Raw genomic sequence first — 19,043 nt, forward strand, 5'->3', positions numbered from 1 at the left:
GGGGCTGGGAGGCCGCAGTCACGCCCCTGACCCTGGATGCCAGCTATGTTCCTCCTTACCGAGAGGCATAGTTGTAGTTGGGCATTCTGTCCGAAGAGTGTGAAATCAAGTCATAGAGCGTACTCCCGGGGGTTCCGCAAAGCAAGAAACTGAAGACCTCGTTCAGCCCATATTTACTGAGCACCTGCTATGTGCTGGGCGCTCTCCTGCCCCCATACTTGCTAGATCCATGCATGCCCTTCCCCCCACGCTCCCCAAGGGCTTCAGCCTTCCACCTGGCTTGTTGGGTTTGTGCTGAGGGACAGGCCCACGCTTGGTCTGGGAAGCCCCCACCCCACCCCCAAGGACTACACACACTGGGCCAGGTCTCCTTGAGAAAAGGCAACAGGGGAGCTGGGGGTTCCCGTCATCCCATGTCAGGGGAGGCAGGGATGAGCCCAGGTCTTTAATGGAACTGAGCACTTACTGTTACAGTAACCCCAGGGAGAGCCGATCCCCTTGGGGGCAAGAGAGTCCTCAGGGGTAAGGCCGCAGCCTGTCTCTGGCTGCTGAGGTCCTTTATAGTGGCTCTGGGGGGTGGATAGGGCTGGAGGTGGGTCCTGCCCAGGCACGGATTAGCATTTCCAACGGCCTTGGGAGCACCTGGCCCGTGGGGCCTGGGAGAGATGCTTGTGCTCTGGGCACACCTGGCCAGGAGCGTGGTGGCCCCGGTGCTGCCGCAGCCCAGGCAGCCACAGGGTCCTCTGCTGTCTTTCAGGAGGTGAGCACCAGGCCCGCTGAGCCTCTGCAGAGCTGCCAGCCATGCCCGGGATCGTGGTGTTCCGGCGGCGCTGGTCTGTGGGCAGTGATGACCTCGTCCTGCCAGCCATCTTCCTCTTCCTCCTGCACACCACCTGGTGAGTCTTCGGGCCACGCCACAGGCCTGGAAGAAGGCTTTCTAGCCGTCCGTCCCGACCCTGTCATGCTCCCGGCTCCTAGGAGTTGGTGTCTAACACCCACTGCTTAGGGAGATACCCACGTGGAGCCCAGAGACCCTGCCACTGGACCCAGCACCATCGCCGGGCAGGGCTGCACTGCCGTCCGCCCACGGCTGGCAGCTGGGCTCCCTGCTCTCGCTTCCCTGTCCCTGGCCGCCTGTGTCCGCAGAGGCCAGGTGGACAGTGGTCCTGAGCCCGAGGCAGTGAGGCCGTCCACCCGCCGAGCCCCGGCTGGCCAGGGACCGCGGAAGGTGCGCAGACTGCCCTGCCCCGTCTCACTGTGCGTCTCCCCAGGTTTGTGATCCTGTCTGTGGTGCTCTTCGGCCTGGTCTACAACCCCAACGAGGCCTGCTCCCTGAACCTGGTGGACCACGGCCGCGGCTACCTGGGCATCCTGCTGAGCTGCATGATCGCCGAGATGGCCATCATCTGGCTGAGCATGCGCGGGGGCATCCTGTACACGGAGCCCCGCGAATCCATGCAGTACGTGCTCTACGTGCGCCTGGGTAAGGGCCACCCGCCGTGGGTGGGGCTGCTCCAGACCACCCCCACCTCCACCCTCCTCCTGTGCTCCGCCGTTCAGCCGGCCGACAGGCGTGGGGCACGGGCGCTGGGCCAGGCCCTGGGCCAGCACCAGGGGCCAGCCGCGAACCAGCAGACGTACTGGGCTTGCGTTCTAGACCAGGGGCGGGCAGACTGCAGCCCGAGGGCCACAGCCAGCCTGCCGTCTGTTTTTGTAAATAAAGTTTTATTGGAACCCCGCCACACTCATCCGTTGATGTGCTCACTGTCTCTGGCTCCTTGTGCACGGCTGCAGCAGAGCTGAGAAGTCGGGACAGAGAATAGACCCACAAAGTCTAAAATATTTACTCTGGCCCTAACAGGAGAAGTTTGTTGGCCCCTGTTCTAGGCCAAGTGCCTCTCTTCTGCTGCTTTGAAATCCTCCCCCAAAGAGCGCCCCCCCCCTTCCCCGGAAGCCCCTCAACGGTCCGGATCAGCTCCCTGGGGGGCCTGCTTGTGTCCTCTTTCTGGGCTTGGGTTCCAGCCGCTCCTCCCCATCTTTCCTAGCGGACACTTCTCTCATGCTTCCAGGCCTTCCCCGTGTTAGCTGAGGGAGGAGCCATTATTGGCTCCCTTTACGGATGAGGACTCTGGGGCCCCGGGGAGGTCACATGGCTAGTGTGCGTGTGCCAGAGCTGAGATTTGAACCCAGGTCGTCTGTCTCCCAAGCCCGCACGCTCAGCTGCCACGGGTGCTGCCTCTGGAGCTGGGGCCTCCAAGGCTGCCCGGTGCCCCCACCCCCGGCTTGCGCAGCAGCCGCCGCCTGCCGGGGTGCCTCCCTCCTCCTGCCCCGAGTGCTGGAGCCTCCTCCAGGGAACTAGCAGCCTCCGTGAGATGAACACTCTCTCATCTAATTCTCCGCAGTCCTGTAACGCAGACGTTGTCACCCCATTTTACAGATGAGGAAGCGGAGGCCCAGGGAGATTAGGTAACTTGCCTGAGATACGCCCGATACCAGAGTTCACGGACCTAAGTCTAAAATCCTGAAAGAGCAGAAATGCCTCTTCATCACCCGCCTTTCCAGTCACCCTCTCAGGGAGGCGTCGGGGCCTGAGGGCACTTGACTAGAACAGGTTGGGCGCGTCGCAGCAGGACGGAGCGCCGGTGGGACAGCCTCGCTCCCTGGGCCCTCTCCGCTGCGAGGCCCGTGCCGGGGGGCGGGGTCCGGTGCCGCTGCTGCAGAGGGGCCAGGCGGAGGCCCCGGGGCCCTTCCCGGGCAGGCAGACGGTGCGGTCCTTCAGCGCGCTCCCTGCTCCCCTTGCAGCCATCCTGGTGATCGAGTTCATCTACGCCATCGTGGGCATCGTCTGGCTCACTCAGTACTACACCTCCTGCAACGACCTCACTGCCAAGAACGTCACCCTCGGTATGTCAGCCAGCCCCGGGGTGGAAGGGACCGGGGCAGTTTAGAGAGGATGAAGTCCAGGCACCTCCCAAGGGAAACGGTTGCTGTGAGACGCCGGGCAGGGTGGGGGCCGAGGCTGTGGGCTTCTTCCCGAGCTCGGCCGTCCACCCTCGGGGGGACCTGGCGTGGAGGGGTGGGCAACAGTGGAGGGCCCCTCGGCTCCTCGCTGGAAACCCCCCGAGCTGCCTGCTCTGTACCAAGGGTGGGCCGTGAGGTCGTGGCTCAGCACGGATGACCAGGTGGCCGGCAGCTGGGGCCAAGGGCTTCTGAGCCTTGCTCTGGGGCCCCAGAAGCAGGTGATGATGGGGAGGTGCCAGCACCCCTTTCCTCGGAGCTGGTGAGCCAGGGAGGTCCCCCCAACACGTCCACCTCGTGCTTCCCACTGCTGCCCTGCAGGGATGGTCGTCTGCAACTGGGTGGTCATCCTCAGTGTCTGCATCACTGTCCTCTGCGTCTTCGACCCCACGGGCCGCACCTTTGTCAAGCTGAGAGCCACCAAGAGGCGGCAGCGCAACCTCCGGACCTACAACCTCCGGTGAGTGGGCAGAGCGGGCCCCGTGCCTCCCCAGACCCATATCAGCTTGCGGCAGCCGTGGGCGTGGGTTACAGTCTTAGCCTCTCCCTGCCTCAGTTTCCAGGTCTGTAAAGCGGGAGTCATGACAGCTCCTGCCTCAGACTGCTGCCGTGAGATTTAAATCAAATAAGGGCAAAGCGGTTGATGCTCTGCTCACACATTTGGTACGTGCCCAGTCAATGGGGCCATCGCGACCATTGGCCCCATCTTCAGTGCTGTTAACCACAGCGGTCATCATGGCAGGAAGCACGTCACACCCAAAGCAGGCCAGGCAGCACACACACTGACAGAAGCTCCACGAGGGGGCTGTTAGCATCATCCCTGTAATACAGACAGAGCTGGGATGCGGAGAAGTCGTGTGACTCGCCCGAGTGACACAGCTGGGTTATGGTGGGGCTATGCTCCAGCCCAGGGGGTCTGGCTTTAGGGCCCTTGCTCCTAGCCGCTAGGCTGGGCTGCCTCTAGGATTAAGGGGGCTGGAGGAGGTTAATCAAGGAAGGCCTCCTGGAGGGGGTAAGTTTTGCATGGTGTTTTGAAGAAACGGGAATGCTGTGCCATGGTAAAACAAAATGAGAGAGGGAATCCAGGGTCACAGTAATTCCTGTTTAGTGAAAGAAAAAGATGGGCGGGGGGGCTGGGGCTTCCGGGGCGTGGCGTGGAGCTGCTACTATGGCTTAGAGGCCCTGCCATGAGCCCTTTCCCACCATCAGTCCACTCAGTCCTTTTGCCGACCCTGGTACCCTTAGGAGACCCATTCTACGGATGAGGAGCCCAAGTTCCCGAGAGGGCAGGTCACTTGCCCCAGGTCCTGCTGATGGGGACCAGAGCCGGCACTCCATCTCCAGGGCAGGGGAGTCAGGAGCCCTCGGCCAGACCAGCGGGTTGCCCAGGCCCCCAGGCCCGGTGGGAATTCTCCTCACCCCACCCTCCTGCGCCTCTGCTTTCGGCTCCCCTCAGGCCCTCCACGTCAGCTCGGAATAGCAGCCAAAGCCACACCCGTGCCTGGGCTGGCCACTTCCCAGCCCAAAATACCAGGTCTTAGAGCCAAGGCCCCAGAGCCCGTTCTCCCTCCCGGCGTAGCAGGCCACCACCACCCGTTCCATTTTGCTCATTCTGGGCATACGCCCCCACCTGACCTGGTTTCTGGGCTTCTGGGGCCCTGGGAAAAAATCTCCCGTCCCTGACTCTGGGTAATTGCCTTTGGGGCCCAGGGAAGCCAACGCCTTTGCAGTTGGGGGCAGTCGTTTTAATTAGAAAGTTGTCCTGCAGTTTCGGGCGCTGTGGGGGTAAGAGGCCTCAGAGCTCACGGGCTCTGACCTGTTGCATCTTCTCCAGCTCTCTGCAGGGGTCGGGAGGGCAGCCTAGGCTGCGGCTTGGTTAATGTGACCGCCTCTCAGGCTGGTCTCCACTGGCCCTCCCTCAGCTCTGAAATCAACAGTTTTTCTCACAAAGACATTTTCAAGCCTGCCTGCCTTTCATCCACTTCCAGGTTTGGGGATGCACACAAGCCCCCCCCCCACCCCCCACCCCGTGCCACACTGACAGGTTATTTTAACATCCGGAGGTCAGGAAGCTGTTTAAGTCCTGGGCCCTCTCTCCTTCCAGTGAAATCTGGTAGGGGTGAGGAGATGGGTTGCTCCCAGGGAGGAGTGCTGGGAAGACCTTGGATCTTTGCAGGGGTGTCTGCACTCCCAGAGGGGGTGCTCGGTCCATGAACTTGCTGTCCGGATTCAGTATTTCTCTGCCTGTGTTGGTCTCTGCAGCCTAACTGATGCATCAGGCCAAACCTGCCAGTGGTTCCATCTGCCTCCTGGTGGGCATAAGGGGTAGTGCAGTAAAGCATACACTTCAGCATTTCTATCAGCCAGAGGCCCCGTAAGAAATACGCTTTGAATGTTTAAAAGCCCATTAGATTAGAAAAGGTCAAAGAATGTGATGCTCTGGCTTGCCAGCATGCTGTCCCTTCACGAAGCCCCTGGCAGGGGGATGTTGCTTTATGATGTAAGGCTGCCCAAATCCCTTCGAGCTGGTAGATTCCAGAAGCAGCAATTCCCTTGTACCCCTCGTACCCTTTCCTAACCCCTCCTCTAGCCCTCGAAAGCCCTGTGGCGTTCCCTGTCCTTGTGGCCCACTGCCTTATGGAACCAGGGCTGCAGGAAGCAGCCCTTTGCTGCAGAGGGAAGCCAAAGGGCTCGGGAAAGAGGGCCTGGCCTGTCACTCCTGATGGATACTAAGTGCCTTGCAGGCATATGGGGCCACCCGCACCTTCCCCTACTGACCATCAAGCATCAGCATCTACAGGGACGGGGGGTGGGGCACATGTCACAAATGCAAACCAGCCTCTTCTTGCTTAGTCTGGAAGCTTACATATTTAATGTTGGGTCTCTTAAATTTATGCTCAAAACACCGATTTCGGGGTGCCTGAGTGGCTTAGTCGGTTAAGCGTCTGCCTTCAGCTCAGGTCATTATCTCAAGGTCCTGGGATCGAGCCCCGCATCGGGCTCCCTGCTCAGCAGGGGAGTCTGCTTCTCCCTCTTCCTCTCCCTTTGCGCCTGCTTGCGTGCTCTCGCTCTCTCTCTCAAATAAAAATAAATAGAATCTTTAAAAATAAAACAAACAAAAAAACTACACTGATGTCTGGGCATCCAGCATTGGAAGGGTCTCTGTGGATAATTGGCCAGCTGCCCTGCCTTTGGTTGCAGCCTACTGGATACCCTGACTCCCCATCAGAGCAGCTAGACACACTGGGGCTGGGGCTGGGGCTGGGGGAGGGAATGGACAGGCGCCAGCCATGGAGATGAAAGGTGGGGGCCCTCGTCCCCTCTAATGTAACAGATCCAAGGAGCTGGGAGATGCAGAGCCTTATGCACCCCTTAAACTTCGCCCAAATACGAAGTGTGTTGGGTTTCTGAAATCCTTTCCAAAGGGAAGCAAGTCCGTCCAACAGGTCTGCTGCAGTGAGTTGGCTAAGAGGCCCAGCACCCTGCTTCGGTGTCCCAGGGCTCTTAGTTTGAGCTGTTGGACACCTGAGCCACAGAGCAGTGCCCAGTTTGGGCTCCCACCTCTAAAGCCCCCCGGGACATGCTGGTATTCAGTCTGCCAGGAGCTGGGAGCATGGCCAACCATATGGCATCTTAGGCCAGCAGGGGTCCCCCCCAGGGAGGGTCATGCTGGCTGACATGTCACCAGCTCACTGGCTACCCAGCTTTGGCCAGGCCCAGGCTTGTTCTTTCCTAGACCCTCTGCTGGAGAGCCCTTTGGTGGGATCCTGGGAACAGGCCGCCCTGTTCCCATCACATCTGGGTCATGGCTCTTCTGGTCCCGTGTCCTGACCTCACACATACCAACTCTCTCCCTTTGCAGGCACCGCTTAGAGGAGGGTCAGGCCACCAGCTGGTCGCGCCGGCTCAAAGTGTTCCTCTGCTGCACTCGGACCAAGGACTCCCAGTCAGTAAGTACTGGGAGGTCACTTCCCTCTGGCTCACATCCTGCTGGCAGCCACTTAGGGGCCGTCACTCCTTGGCAGAGCCGGGTGGGGCAGGGCTGCTGGAAGGGCGCTGAGTTTTAAGCAGGAGCAAGGTGAGGACCTGTTATCCACTGACCTACTCACTCCCTCCGGCGTGTGAAGCAGCCAATCCCTTGCTTCGTCAAGGGGACAGCAAGGTTTCAAGACCTTTCATCTACGCCCTTGGAACTTTGAATAGTTTAGGAGAGGAGATACTAAAAAATCAGGGTGACCTGAAAGCAAAGAAAAGCAACGTGTCACCAGCTGCAAAGGCCTCTGGGAGATCTGTCGGAGCTGTCAGGTGCCGAGCCCCAGACGCTCACAGCCAGCCCTCCATACCTGGTGCTCGGAGAAGCCGCTGGAGGGGCCCAGTGCTGCTGAAGGAAGGCCGGCTCAGCAGAGGGCAGCCCCTGGGGGGGAGGTAGGGCCCTTGGGGTCCTTGAGGCAGACCCCCCCCCCGTGCTGGCAGGACCCTTAGAGACCATCTAGTGTTCCCCCACCCCCCACCCCTCATTTTGCAGATCAGAGAGCTGAGGCCCAGAGAGGTGGTGTGACTTGCTCAGCGTCCCACAGCTAGTTAGTGGCAGAGCCAGTGAGGTCGGGAGACCACTCCTCCCTGAGCCAGACAGCAAGTGCCCTCCATGGAAGCCACTGGAAGCCTGAGTGGCTCCTTTCCACCAGCAGCCCCTGGGGAGCTGTAGAGTGAGTAATCAGATATAAGAAAGCCCCTCTCTTCCTGGAGGTTCCCTGGTGGGTGGGGATCACCCCACGGGCCTCTCTGGAGGGTCAGGGGAACACACCCACCCCTCCTGGGCACATGGCAGAGTTGGGGCTGATGTTAGGGCGCGGCGGGGACGGGTGGCCCAGGATCTGGGTCCCATCGAACCCTGGGGACCAGGCCCAGCCCAGAGCACATTTTGATCACTCTGTGCTGGGTGGCTTAAAATTTGAACTGAGTGCCAATGTGAAAAATCAGGGCATTCATGTACAGTTTCGTATTTCTAGATGTGGCAGCGCGGGCCCCTCGCAGGGCAGTCAGCCAGAGCGAGTAGTAGCTCGCGCCGTTTGGCCTCATTAGGCCTCATTAGGCCTTTGAGTTTGCAACCCCTGATTTTTGTTCTCTTACGAGTGCCAGGCACTCAAGGGTGAAACCCAGCGAGAGAGAATCACTTGCCATGAGTTTGCTCCCCCCAGCAGGTTAGGGAAGAGGTTCCCAACTTCCACTTGGACGGAGGTGGGGAGGATGCGGAGCCCACTGACGGGTGTGCCTCCTGCCTTCTGCCCTGGGCTCAGGCTGGCCCGAGGACCAGGCTAGCGGAGACCGTAGAGGGGCCACTGGCCCGGCGTCGCAGCCTTCTCCAGGCACATCATGAGGGTCCCTGAGCCTGCAGCTGTGGGCAGGTGGGGGAGGGGGCCTGACACCCTGGAGGCTCAGTCCTTAGGAGGCCCTTCAAGGTCACAGCTAATGGGAGGTGGGAAGAAACTCAGTGTGGGGAGGCAGTAGCCAGGAGCTCAGTTTTGGCTTCTCTGCTAGAGAGAAAGGCGGAGGAGAAACAAGCCGGGCCGAGCAGGCCTTGATTCCTAGTGGCTGGGGAAAGAACAGGAAATGGCTCACGTTGGCATCTGTGCGTGGTAGGCGGTGATGGTGAGTGCTGTAGGAGCTCTGAGGACAGAAGAGGGCTGGGAGGTGGAGGACGGACAAGGTTCAGTGGCTGTCGCAGACAGCTCTGGCCAGGTCTGCGGGGGCCCAGAGCCCAGGCTAGGGCCCTCGGGGTCACGGCTGCAGAGGGCCATGCGGGGTTGGGCCCGGCCGGTGCAGAGCAGGTGCCGGGGGCAAGCTGGCACTGGGCCCAGAGCAGAGCCCCAGCCTGGGGGGATTCATGCCCGGTCTCTTGCCCTCTCTCCCGCTCCCCTGCCCCTGCCTCCCGCCCCCCCTGGACCTCACAGGATGCCTACTCAGAAATCGCCTACCTCTTCGCCGAGTTTTTCCGCGACCTCGACATCGTGCCATCCGACATCATCGCTGGTCTGGTGCTGCTCCGGCAGCGGCAGCGGGCCAAGCGCAACGCCGTGCTGGACGAGGTGAGCACCCGCCATCCTCCGGGCCTCTCCCCGCTGCCCTGCTGCTGCTGTGCCCGCTCCCCGGGGTCCCCCCGGTCACCCCCTGATGCCACCTCTCCTCCTGGCTCTGGCTTGAGTGACTTCCCTCTGCTGGGCCAGCCGCCAGAGACTTCTAACCACGAGGCCCTCATGAGTGATGCTCAGTGCTTCGGGCCTCCGCACTTGCTTCCATTCCACCCCCCCCCCCAAACCCTGATCCCAGCTGGGATCTCCCGGCATCCCCTACAAAGCATGTTACCCTCAGCTTGGGCAGAAATGTCCCCGGGGGCGGGGGTGGGGAGTGGTGTTTGATGCTTTTGGTGGAAAGGGAGCAGCTGGACATGTGAGAAGACCTCTGATTTGGGAAGACTGGCTGGTTCGTGGAAGGGCTAGAAACCACACACTCCTTTGGACGTTCAGGCCCCTGGGAAGCAGTCAGAGTCTGGGGGGCCTGGACCCCTTTCTCAGCCATGCCCCCTGGACCTGGGACAGTCGCTTTCACACCCTGGTTTTACAGGCGAACAATGACATTTTGACCTTCCTGTCTGGGATGCCAGTGACCAGAAACACCAAGTATCTCGACCTCAAGAACTCGGTGAGTCAGAGCCACGTCCCATCCCACCCCACTCCAGGTCCCTCCCCTCTGCCGAGGCGGCCTGAGCAGACCACCTGCCTGCTGCCCCCACAGCATGGGCTGCACCTGCTCCTCTGTGGGTCCCCCTGCAGCTCTCCATGCAGCCTCCCTCCTAGTTCCCACCCTTCTTCCTGAGGACCGCCCCCATCATGCTGGTCCCACAGTCAAAACCCTGGAATCAGCTTCACCACACTCAGAATGTTTGGCCCCGGCCTCTTGAGGTCATGGCTTCACGGGGGTGAGCTGCTTATCCGATTGCTGTTGCTGTCCTAAGAGGCAGCACGACGTGCCTCACTGGTTTCAAGCTTTTTTGAGCAGCGCAACCTCTTCGCAAGAAACCCAGTATTTCACAGATAAAGGTGGGACCAATCCTGTGGCCAGGGAACCCCTCCCCCCACAAGGGCACTGTGTTCCCCCAGCTGAAACTGCAGCCAGCGGCCTCAGGAGCAAACTGAGGGGCGCTTCAGCTCTGCCGCTGTCGCTGTGGCCTTGAGCAAGTCCTCCCTCCCCTCTGAGCCTGTTCCTGTATGCATAATGGACCTGGGCACACCTGCCACCCAGAGCTCTAGTGGGGAGGGAAGGAGCCATTCTGAGTCCGGTTCCCAGTCGGGACCTACTAGAAAGGATTCCTCCCTCGTATCTAAATCCCCTAGAAAAGCCTCCAGTCTCTGTCTGTCCCCACTGCCCAAAGTAGGCGTGTGCATCCCCTCTGAAAACGGCCCGCTCGCAGCAGGGGCCCAGCCTCGCTTACCCGGGTTGCCCTGGGCTCTCTCACCATGTGAAGGAGGAGGGGCCAGAGGCGGGCCGCAGAGCCTTGAGGTGCTGGGGTCCCTGCCCCCCACGTGGCAGAGCCTGCCAGCACCCCGCCCTCCAGCCGGAGCCGAGCTCCGACACACGACACACGGAGAGGATAATTACCTTCTCTAGCTCATTCCTAAAGAGCAGACAGAGCTGGCCCGGGGATGGTTCCACCCCTCTGGGCCCTTATTAAGGTGCTACCTGTTTCTCTTCAGAAGATGACTAATCACCCTCTTTAACTTTTACAAGGTGACTAATTCCCCCTAAGTGCAGTAGCCCTCTGGCGCCTGGCACACCCGGGACACTGGATGCCGCTTTGCTGGGACACCTGTGCTTCCCGGATCCTTCCAGTCCAGCGGGCTGATAGTAGCCACTGGCCTTAGACGCTGGGTTTCAAACTGGCACCTTTCTCCACAGAGATCCCAATCTGCTCCAGACATCCCTGCGGAGCCCATGACTTGCCCAGTCAAACTGGAGTCTCCCCATATTTGCGGACAAAGAACTTGCAGGCTGAGACAGTGTTGATGACTTGTCAGGTCACCCAGTGTCTCCAGGGCCGGCCCTGCTGCTCCAGACCCGGACACCCCCAGCTGAGGGCCCGGACACCCCCAGCCCAGGGCGTCTCAGGGTTAAACTTCCCTTCCCAGGCCGGATTCCCAAGGCGGGGTGGTTGCCCTTCATACCTCCCCCTTGCTTCCCTTCTCTGGAAAACGGACAAGGAAATCGATCCAGTGCTCCGAGTGTTTTTCTGTCCCCAAATCATTAATTCTGAGGCTGGAGCAGCAGAACAGGTCCCAGGAGGCTTCGTGCCCTGGTTGCATGGAGATAATTAGGGAAATGCAATTATCATCTGGACGAGCGGTCCTTCCTCCAGGACGGGAGCAGGGTGGGCCTGCGGTCCTTGGGGAGGCCAGGAGGGCAGCTCCCTCCCCCATCCAGGGAAGCCCCTTGGGCCTAGAAGCTGCAGGCCGGAAGGGCAAGAGGTGACCGCCTCCGCCTCCTCTCTTCCAGCAAGAGATGCTCCGCTATAAGGACGTCTGCTACTACATGCTCTTCGCCCTGGCCGCCTACGGGTGGCCCATGTACCTGATGCGGAAGCCGGCCTGCGGCCTCTGCCAGCTGGCACGGTCCTGCTCGTGAGTACCCCCGTCCCGTCCTTCCGGCAGAGGTCCTGAGGCTGGGCCAGCCGGTGGGAGACTCTCCCCAAACAGACTGTGCCTGTTCCCATCTCCGCTGTGGTCTGTGGCCTGCATGGCTTCTCTTCCTCACCGCCTCTGGGCCTCGACCTCTCTAGTGGCGCGTTATCCTGAGGCGAGGAAGACCGTGGGCTTTGGAATCACACAGTATTTGGTTTGAATCCAGATTTTGTCACTTGTAGCCTTGGGCAAGTCGGCCTACCTTTGCAAGGCTCAGTTTCTTCACCTGGAAAGTGGGGATGGCAATACATTCCTCCTGGAGTTGTTTTGAGAGGATTGAATGAGTGTTGCCTAGCCTCTGACACTGCTGGCTCCCTTCCCCTCCCATCCCTCTCTGCCCTGCTCCGCCTCTCCTCTCCCCTCCCCTCTACCTACATCTTTCTTTCTCCTGCTCCTGTCCTGTGCCCTGTCTTTCTGAAAGTAGAGACCCAGTCCATGGAGGCCTCTGGAAGGGCATCAAAAAGGCCCTTTAGTGAAAGACTTTGACCCTCTTCACAGGGATTTGGCAAGGCACCTGCCCCAGACCTGCCCACAGCCCACCTCTGGGGGCTGGGCAGACACTGTGCTTTCCTCACTGGGCCAGAGAAGGGCACAGCTCCGGGAGGGGCCCTTCCCCGTCCTCGGTGTCTCCAACCTTAGCCCAGCCCAGACAGAAGGAGGACAGCTCCCTGGCTCCCTGGTCTGGAAAGGCTGGCATTCTGTGACTCCCCTGCCCTTGGGGCAGCCACACCCCCTCCTGCGGGGCCCTTCCTTTCTACAGAAAGCTGGGTGGCTCTTGGGACCCCTTTCTCCCCATCCCCCAGTGACAGAGTGAGTGGACCAGGCACCCCACGCCCCCTCCCACAGCTGGCGTTCCTCCCAGCGTCCTTAGGAATCCCTGCCACTGCTGAGAAGCTTCTCAAAATGAGCTCCAGACCAGGAGTCTCGAGACCCCGGCTCTGACAGGCCCTGCTCCGTTACTCACTGGCAGGGTGGGGACATTGTCGGTGCGGGCAGTGCCCGTCCCGCCTGCCCATGGGGTACTTCAGAAGCCAGGGAGTGGCTGACGGGCTGGGCACTCAGGGGATCCTCAGACAGGAGGGTTGCTGCGATTTCTTGGCTTCTCGGGCCTGCAAGGGGAAAGAAGACCGCCCTCGAGCCCAAGGGTCTGTCCCTGAAGGCCGCACTGTGGTGGCCACATGCTGGCTGAGGCTGGAGAGAGGAGGCAGCTGCCTGGGAACAAGAGTCTGGCCCCCAGGCCCGGGCTGGCCCCCACTTGGCCCTACAGTTGGTGGAGGCCCCCCCACATGCCTTGAGGTAGTCACCCACCCCAGGCCCCGAAGCTTCCCAGACTCGGCTGGACCTGAGTTTTCCCAGCGAGGCCTCGCCTCATTAGGAAGTAGGTAACAGTCCCTTAGGTGCTGCTTAGGTGAGGACAAACCTCTGGGTTTGTCCCAAGAAATTCAGGATTCTTGATAAAATCTCAATTGTCCTCTCGTGACAGCGAGCCCACTCGGGCCCATCTGTTGGCTGCTGGCTCCCTCTGGCGGCCCGAGGAGCCGCTGCACCCCTCCGGCCCTCTGCTGTTCATCTGGGGGACGCGGGCTGTGTGCCTGGTACGGGGGTCGCGGCTGTACACAGGCAGAGCAAACCCGGCCCTGTGGAGCCGTTTCCTGGGGGGAGGTGCGGACAGTACACACACAAGGACGCGGAGCCTGTAGGAGCAGAGGGACGCTGGGGAGAACCCTGGGGAGGTGTTGTCAGGCCGGGGAACGGCGGCAGGGGGCTGGCTGTGCTAGAGGAGGTGACCAGGGTGGACCTCACCGTGACATACATTTGAGCAGAAGCCGGAAGGAAGTGAGAAGTCCTGTGGTGCAGTCTGGCCAGTGCATCCGAGGGCAGGCAGTGTGGCCTAAGGGAAGTCGGAGGCAGCGAGCCAGAGAACCGAGGCCCGATGGGGCAGCGCCGTGGACCCTGGCAAGGACTCCAGCTCTTACACTGCACAGGAAGGGCCTCAGCGTAGGGTTTTGTGTGAAGCGACATGGCTCGACTTACGTCTTAGAGGGTCACTTTGGCTGCCGACTGAGAATGTCGAGGGCAAGAGTAGATGAGGGAGACCGGTCAGGAGGCCACCATGACGTTTTGAGGCAGAGATAATGGTGGAAGGGGTGGAAGGCACGAGGGAAAGTGGTCGGAGTCTGCTGTCATTTGAAGCCAGAGTGAGCTGATGTGCCGAGTGACAGGCTGCGGGACGTGAGGTGGGGAGGGGACCTGAGGCCAGCTCCAAGTAGGGGGTTGGGCAAGGAGCAGCCGGGCGTGGGGGACTCAGGAAGCACGTGAGCTCGCGGGGCCTGGGGCCCGGAAGGGTGGGACTGAGGATCCCCCCTGAGTGCCCAGGCCGGCAGCTCAGAGGCGGCGTTGAACACCGGAGACGGGTGAGGAGCTAGCAAGAAGAGCGTAGCTACGGCCGAGGCCGAGCCCAGGGAGGCTGCCAGTGAGGGAAGAGCAACCTAGGGGTGAGGCAGGGAGAGCATTGCGGGGAGAGGGAGAGGCCCACCGGGGCCCCTGCCGCCCTGAGGCCGAGTACGGTGAGGACCATGGGAGTGCCCGAGGGAGGTACCGGAGAGGCTGGCAGGGACAGTCGCTCTCCGGGTCTCTGAGCCCCCGGCTACCCCCCGCCAGGTGCTGCCTGTGTCCCGCGCGGCCCCGCTTTGCCCCAGGAGTCACCATCGAGGAGGACAACTGCTGTGGCTGCAATGCCATTGCCATCCGGCGCCACTTCCTGGACGAGAACATGACCGCGGTGGACATCGTGTACACGTCCTGCCACGATGCGGTGAGCAGCCACGCTGGGCCCGTGCGCAGCGTCCCCCCCAGCCTCTGTCCTCAGCGGGCTGCAGTGACAGGCGGGGCTGGGCCTGCCCCCCCAGCTGGACCCTCTCCCCGCCCTGCAGCCTGGCCCGCACCCCCTCTGGGGCTAGGAAGTGGGCCCCAACCCCACACCCAGCGCTGGGGCCTCTTGGCTCAGCCCCCTGGGGGAAGGGATGGAGGGACTCAGCTGCGAGGCCCTGGGGAGGGGACAGCGGTCGCTCTAGACTCTGCTGGCAGGACAGCAGCACTCAGGCTGCCTGAGCTGGGGGGAGCCTGGAGGGAGCCCCGGCAGCCATGCGGGGGCCCAGGGAGCTGGTTCCTTGTCCAGGAGACCTGCTTAGGTCACTCCCTGAGTCTGTCCCCATCCCAGGGCCATTTGGCTCATGAGCCCCCCTTATCCTAGGTCTATGAGACCCCCTTCTACGTGGCCGTAGACCATGACAAGAAGAAGGTGGTCATCAGTATCCGGGGAACCCTTTCCCCCAAGGTAGGCTGCCTGCGGCTCCCAGCCCACCCCTTACAGCCCCTGAGCGGTGCCCACCTCCCCCTCCCTGTCCTCCCCCAGCCCTCACCTGTCCTCTCTCTCCACAAGGATGCCCTGACAGACCTGACTGGGGACGCTGAGCGCCTCCCCGTGGAGGGGCACCACGGCACCTGGCTGGGACACAAGGTACTCTTCCTTCTGAGCGCTGAGGCCCCTTGCTTTCTCTCCTCCCCTACCAGCACACACACCTGTCCTGCTGTTGGGGTGGGGGCTCTCCCTTCCTTGCTGGGCCCCCGGGGAGACATGGGTCAGAGGAGCGTGGATTCATCTAGAAGGTCCACTGTGGCCTACCCACCGGGAGCCCCACAGTCCTTCCTGGTACAGATCCTGTCCCAGAAGAGCCTGAAGAGGCAGCTGGGAAGGGATTGGTTTCTATAAGACATACAACTCTTCTGAGCCACAGTTTTGTCGTCTGTGAAATGGAAGTGATGTGGTAAAGTCTCCACCAGCCCCCACAGCCGGGTGGTTAGGAGGGCCAAAGGGGAAATGGTTGGGACAGGATTGGTGAGTTTCCAGTCACCAGTTGGGCTGGTCTCTAAAAGACCTCCCCCCTGGGACGCCTAGGTGGTACAGTCGGTTAAGGCTCTGATTGTTTTTTTTAACCTTTTTTTTTTTTTAAAGCTGTTATTTATTTGAGAGAGAGAGAGAAAGAGCACGCACATGAACAGGGGGGAGGGGCAAAGGGAGAGGGACAGGAAGGCTCTCCACTGAGTAGGGAACCGGACACGGGGCTCGATCCCAGAACCCCGGGATCATGGAATCATGACCTGAGCCGAAGGCAGACGCTTAACAACTGAGCCACCCAGGCGCCCCAAGCATCTGATTTTTGGTTTCAGCTCAGGTTGTGATCTCAGGGTTGTGAGACCAAGCCCTGTGTCTAGCTCCACACTCAGCACAGAGTCTGCTTAAGACTCTCTCTCCCTCTCCTTCTGCCCCTCCCCACTGCGTGCTCACTCTCTCTTTCTCTCTCAAAATAAATAAATAAATCTTAAAAAAAAAAGATAAAAGACCTACCACCCCGTGACACCCACCTCTGTTCCTCCTTACCCAGGGAATGGTCCTCTCGGCTGAATACATCAAGAAGAAGCTGGAGCAGGAGATGGTCCTATCCCAGGCCTTTGGGCGAGACCTGGTGAGGCACTTTCCCTGCCCCTGGGCCCTGGCCGTGCCAGCTCTGCCTCCCCCAAGGCAACACTGGGGGCAGGGTGTGTGCACGGTGGAGCCCCCCCCTACGCCCCACAAGTCAGGCTCCTACACTCTCCTTTGATGCCTGATTCCCAGCCCCCTCCTCACTCGCTCGGTCCCTCCCACCCCCTCTGACCTCTTCCTCTCTTGTACCAGCGTTTCTTGGGCTTCCCTGCTTAGCCCCCCCCCCTTATGAGCACCTGCTCTGTGCCAGGCACTGGAGGCACAAAGATGGTTCTGGGCAGGGGCTTCAAAATATAGAATAGACAACAAAGAAAAATAATTAGAGTCCGTAGGAAGGGTGTTGCTGTGGGGGGGTGATCTGGATCCTACCCACTGCCTGCTCCGTGGGGAGGCAGCCCCAAGGTGCGGCCAACCACCCTTCCCAAAGCCAAGCAGTCCCTGGCCTCAGGAGACCCCGTCTACTTGTTGGGGCACAGAAACGGGGGCAGGTGAACAAATGGGTATTCTAGAGGATACTCTCCATAGAATGTTCACTATGACAGTAGAGTGTAAGCACCATATATAAAGGTCTTCGTGAGTAGAGATGTGGTGTCTAGGAGGGAGTAAGCCTCTCCCGGAAAATCAGGGAGGGCTTCTCCAAGGAGGTACTCTGAACAAGGTTTTGAAGGATGAGTAGGAGTTTATTAGAAGAGTCTCCCCAAGGAGTTGCTCTGTGTGAGTCTAGCTTGGCTCTTCCTCTCCCTGCCTGGTATTAGCTAGTCCAGACAGTCCATGCGGCAGGGTTCTCAGAATTCTCTCGGTTTTCAGGGCCGAGGAACCAAACACTACGGCCTGATTGTGGTGGGCCACTCCCTGGGTGCAGGCACCGCCGCCATCCTCTCCTTCTTGCTGCGCCCCCAGTACCCTACCCTCAAGTGCTTTGCCTACTCCCCACCAGGCGGCCTGCTGAGGTGAGCAGCCTGGGGCCTGAGAGCTGGCTTGGGTTGATGGGGGCTAAACTCTTGGGAGCTGGCCTGGGCAGTCTGGCTTCTGGTCACGTGGAGGCCTGCAAATGGCCTGGTAAGTGGAGGGAGGGGTGCTGGGTTAAATGCCAGGCGGACCCAGGATCTAGGCCTGGCAAAGCCTCACTGGCAGGAAAGGTACGACCGGGAGCAGGCAGCCCAGCTTGGCCCCCCGGAGGGCCTTGTATCAAAACACTAACCCCAGGAATGCTGGAGCAGGGCCCCCTCACCACCCCTGCCTTAGCACCCCCTGGCTTCCTTTGCAGCGAGGACGCCATGGAGTACTCCAAGGAATTTGTGACGGCTGTGGTTCTGGGCAAAGATCTTGTCCCCAGGCGAGTCGCAAGTCACAAGTCGCTCCCTGTCACCACTGTCCTGGCCAGCTGTTCCTGCCTCCTTGGGGCCTCTCCCTCAGATGCCCATCTCCCCCGGGAATCCCAGAGCCCCCAGAGTGAGAGGACAGGTGGCCCCACCCTGCCTGACCTCCCTTCCCCGGCTAGGCCCTGCTGAGCTGCAGACTCACCCCTGCCCACCCTCCCACCCCATGATCCTGATGGCGTGGTGTTCTCCTTCCTGCGGCTGTCGTGTGCCTGCCCCTCTGCCCCCACACCCCACACCCCTCCCAGTCCCTGGCCCGGCCAGGCTGATACCCGGCTTGCTTCCTTCCCCAGGATCGGCCTCTCCCAGCTGGAAGGCTTCCGCAGACAGCTCCTAGACGTCCTACAGCGAAGCACCAAGCCCAAAGTGAGCCCCTCCCCACCCCCGACTTGGGCATGCTGGGCCCTGGGCACCTGCCTGACCCTTGGCACAAAGCACCAGAGGGCTCAGCCATGTGAGGCCAGGCCAGTTGCGGCTGGTGTCATGGGAACCCTGGGCCATCAAACTCTCAGCACCTCCACACTCATCTCATCTCCCCCATGGCCTGTCCTTGTACAGAGGGGGAAACTGAGGCCCAGAGTGGGTAAGGGACTTGTTTTTGCTCACGCAAGCTGTCAGGACTGGGACCAAGGGCTCCTGAGTTCTGGCCCCGTCAGCCAGAGCTGCCTAAAGTCAGGAAAAAGCAGGCCCGAGGTTCGGTGCTTCAAGTTTGTGACAGGAAGGCCTCTGCCGAGCCTGCTGCGGTTCCCCAGGCTTCACGAGTCCAGATGCCACCACCGGAGAGCGTCTGGGTGCAGTTTGTTCTGATGCTCCATTGGGGCTAAGGAGAGGCTCAGCCCTGCCTCATCCCTGTCAGGTGTCCGAGCACGCTGGGGGCTCGTCCTGTGTCAAGCTGGCCTCAGCGTGCCAGGCGGGCATGGGTGCCGTGGCCAGGTACCCCGAGACAGGCAGGAAGGGGCCAACCTGGACCAGCATGTCCTCTCTGACCCCTGGGCCCACCGTGCTCATCATCTCTGCCCGGTTTGGACTGTTCCAGCCTTGGTGCCCATGACCTTCTGGCAGGCAGGGCCCTGGGCCAGGCACCAGGGGGCAAGGGTGGGCAGGGCAGCAAAGCCTTAGGGGGCCATGTCTGCCTGGAGGAGCCTGGTCCTGGGAGGCAGAACTGCTCCTCTCGGACCCAGGCCTGCGCATTCGTCAGGCCCAGGAGGCAGGTGGCTGGGGGCCAACCCAGATGTGGCCAGGCCTCTTAGATGCAGCTGGAGTGAACTTCGGGGTCTGCTCTGTCTCTGACTGGGGACATGACCTAGAACAAGTCCCTTCCTTTGCTGGGCTGTTTCCCCATCCTCTGGATAAGCAGTCGACTAGCCTTCC

At 60.9% G+C, this 19,043-nt stretch overlaps 1 protein-coding gene across 5 annotated transcripts in view; it reads left to right on the forward strand.

The window, feature by feature from the left end:
* Positions 1-19,043, forward strand: part of DAGLA (diacylglycerol lipase alpha) — a 61,455-nt gene that overhangs the window by 35,590 nt on the left and 6,822 nt on the right. For 4 of the 5 annotated variants that reach the window (XM_045786821.2, XM_045786824.2, XM_045786823.2 and 1 more), the window contains exons 2-16: positions 758-896; positions 1,272-1,483; positions 2,803-2,904; positions 3,340-3,478; positions 6,881-6,968; positions 8,970-9,104; positions 9,640-9,717; positions 11,566-11,690; positions 14,412-14,565; positions 15,004-15,087; positions 15,193-15,270; positions 16,196-16,276; positions 17,101-17,243; positions 17,561-17,629; positions 17,966-18,038. In XM_045786821.2, coding sequence (XP_045642777.1) covers positions 802-896; positions 1,272-1,483; positions 2,803-2,904; positions 3,340-3,478; positions 6,881-6,968; positions 8,970-9,104; positions 9,640-9,717; positions 11,566-11,690; positions 14,412-14,565; positions 15,004-15,087; positions 15,193-15,270; positions 16,196-16,276; positions 17,101-17,243; positions 17,561-17,629; positions 17,966-18,038 — 1,656 coding nt within the window. In that variant the 5' untranslated portion in view covers positions 758-801. Of the gene's footprint in view, positions 1-757; positions 897-1,271; positions 2,467-2,802; positions 2,905-3,339; positions 3,479-6,880; positions 6,969-8,969; positions 9,105-9,639; positions 9,718-11,565; positions 11,691-14,411; positions 14,566-15,003; positions 15,088-15,192; positions 15,271-16,195; positions 16,277-17,100; positions 17,244-17,560; positions 17,630-17,965; positions 18,039-19,043 lie in introns of those variants that run through there. The other variant, XM_045786825.2, reaches the window with a different exon arrangement.

The sequence above is a fragment of the Ursus americanus genome, chromosome 24 (assembly GCF_024610735.1).
Source record: "Ursus americanus isolate L20-20 chromosome 24, mUrsAme1.1.p, whole genome shotgun sequence".
In the NCBI taxonomy this organism is placed as follows: Eukaryota; Metazoa; Chordata; class Mammalia; order Carnivora; family Ursidae; genus Ursus; species Ursus americanus.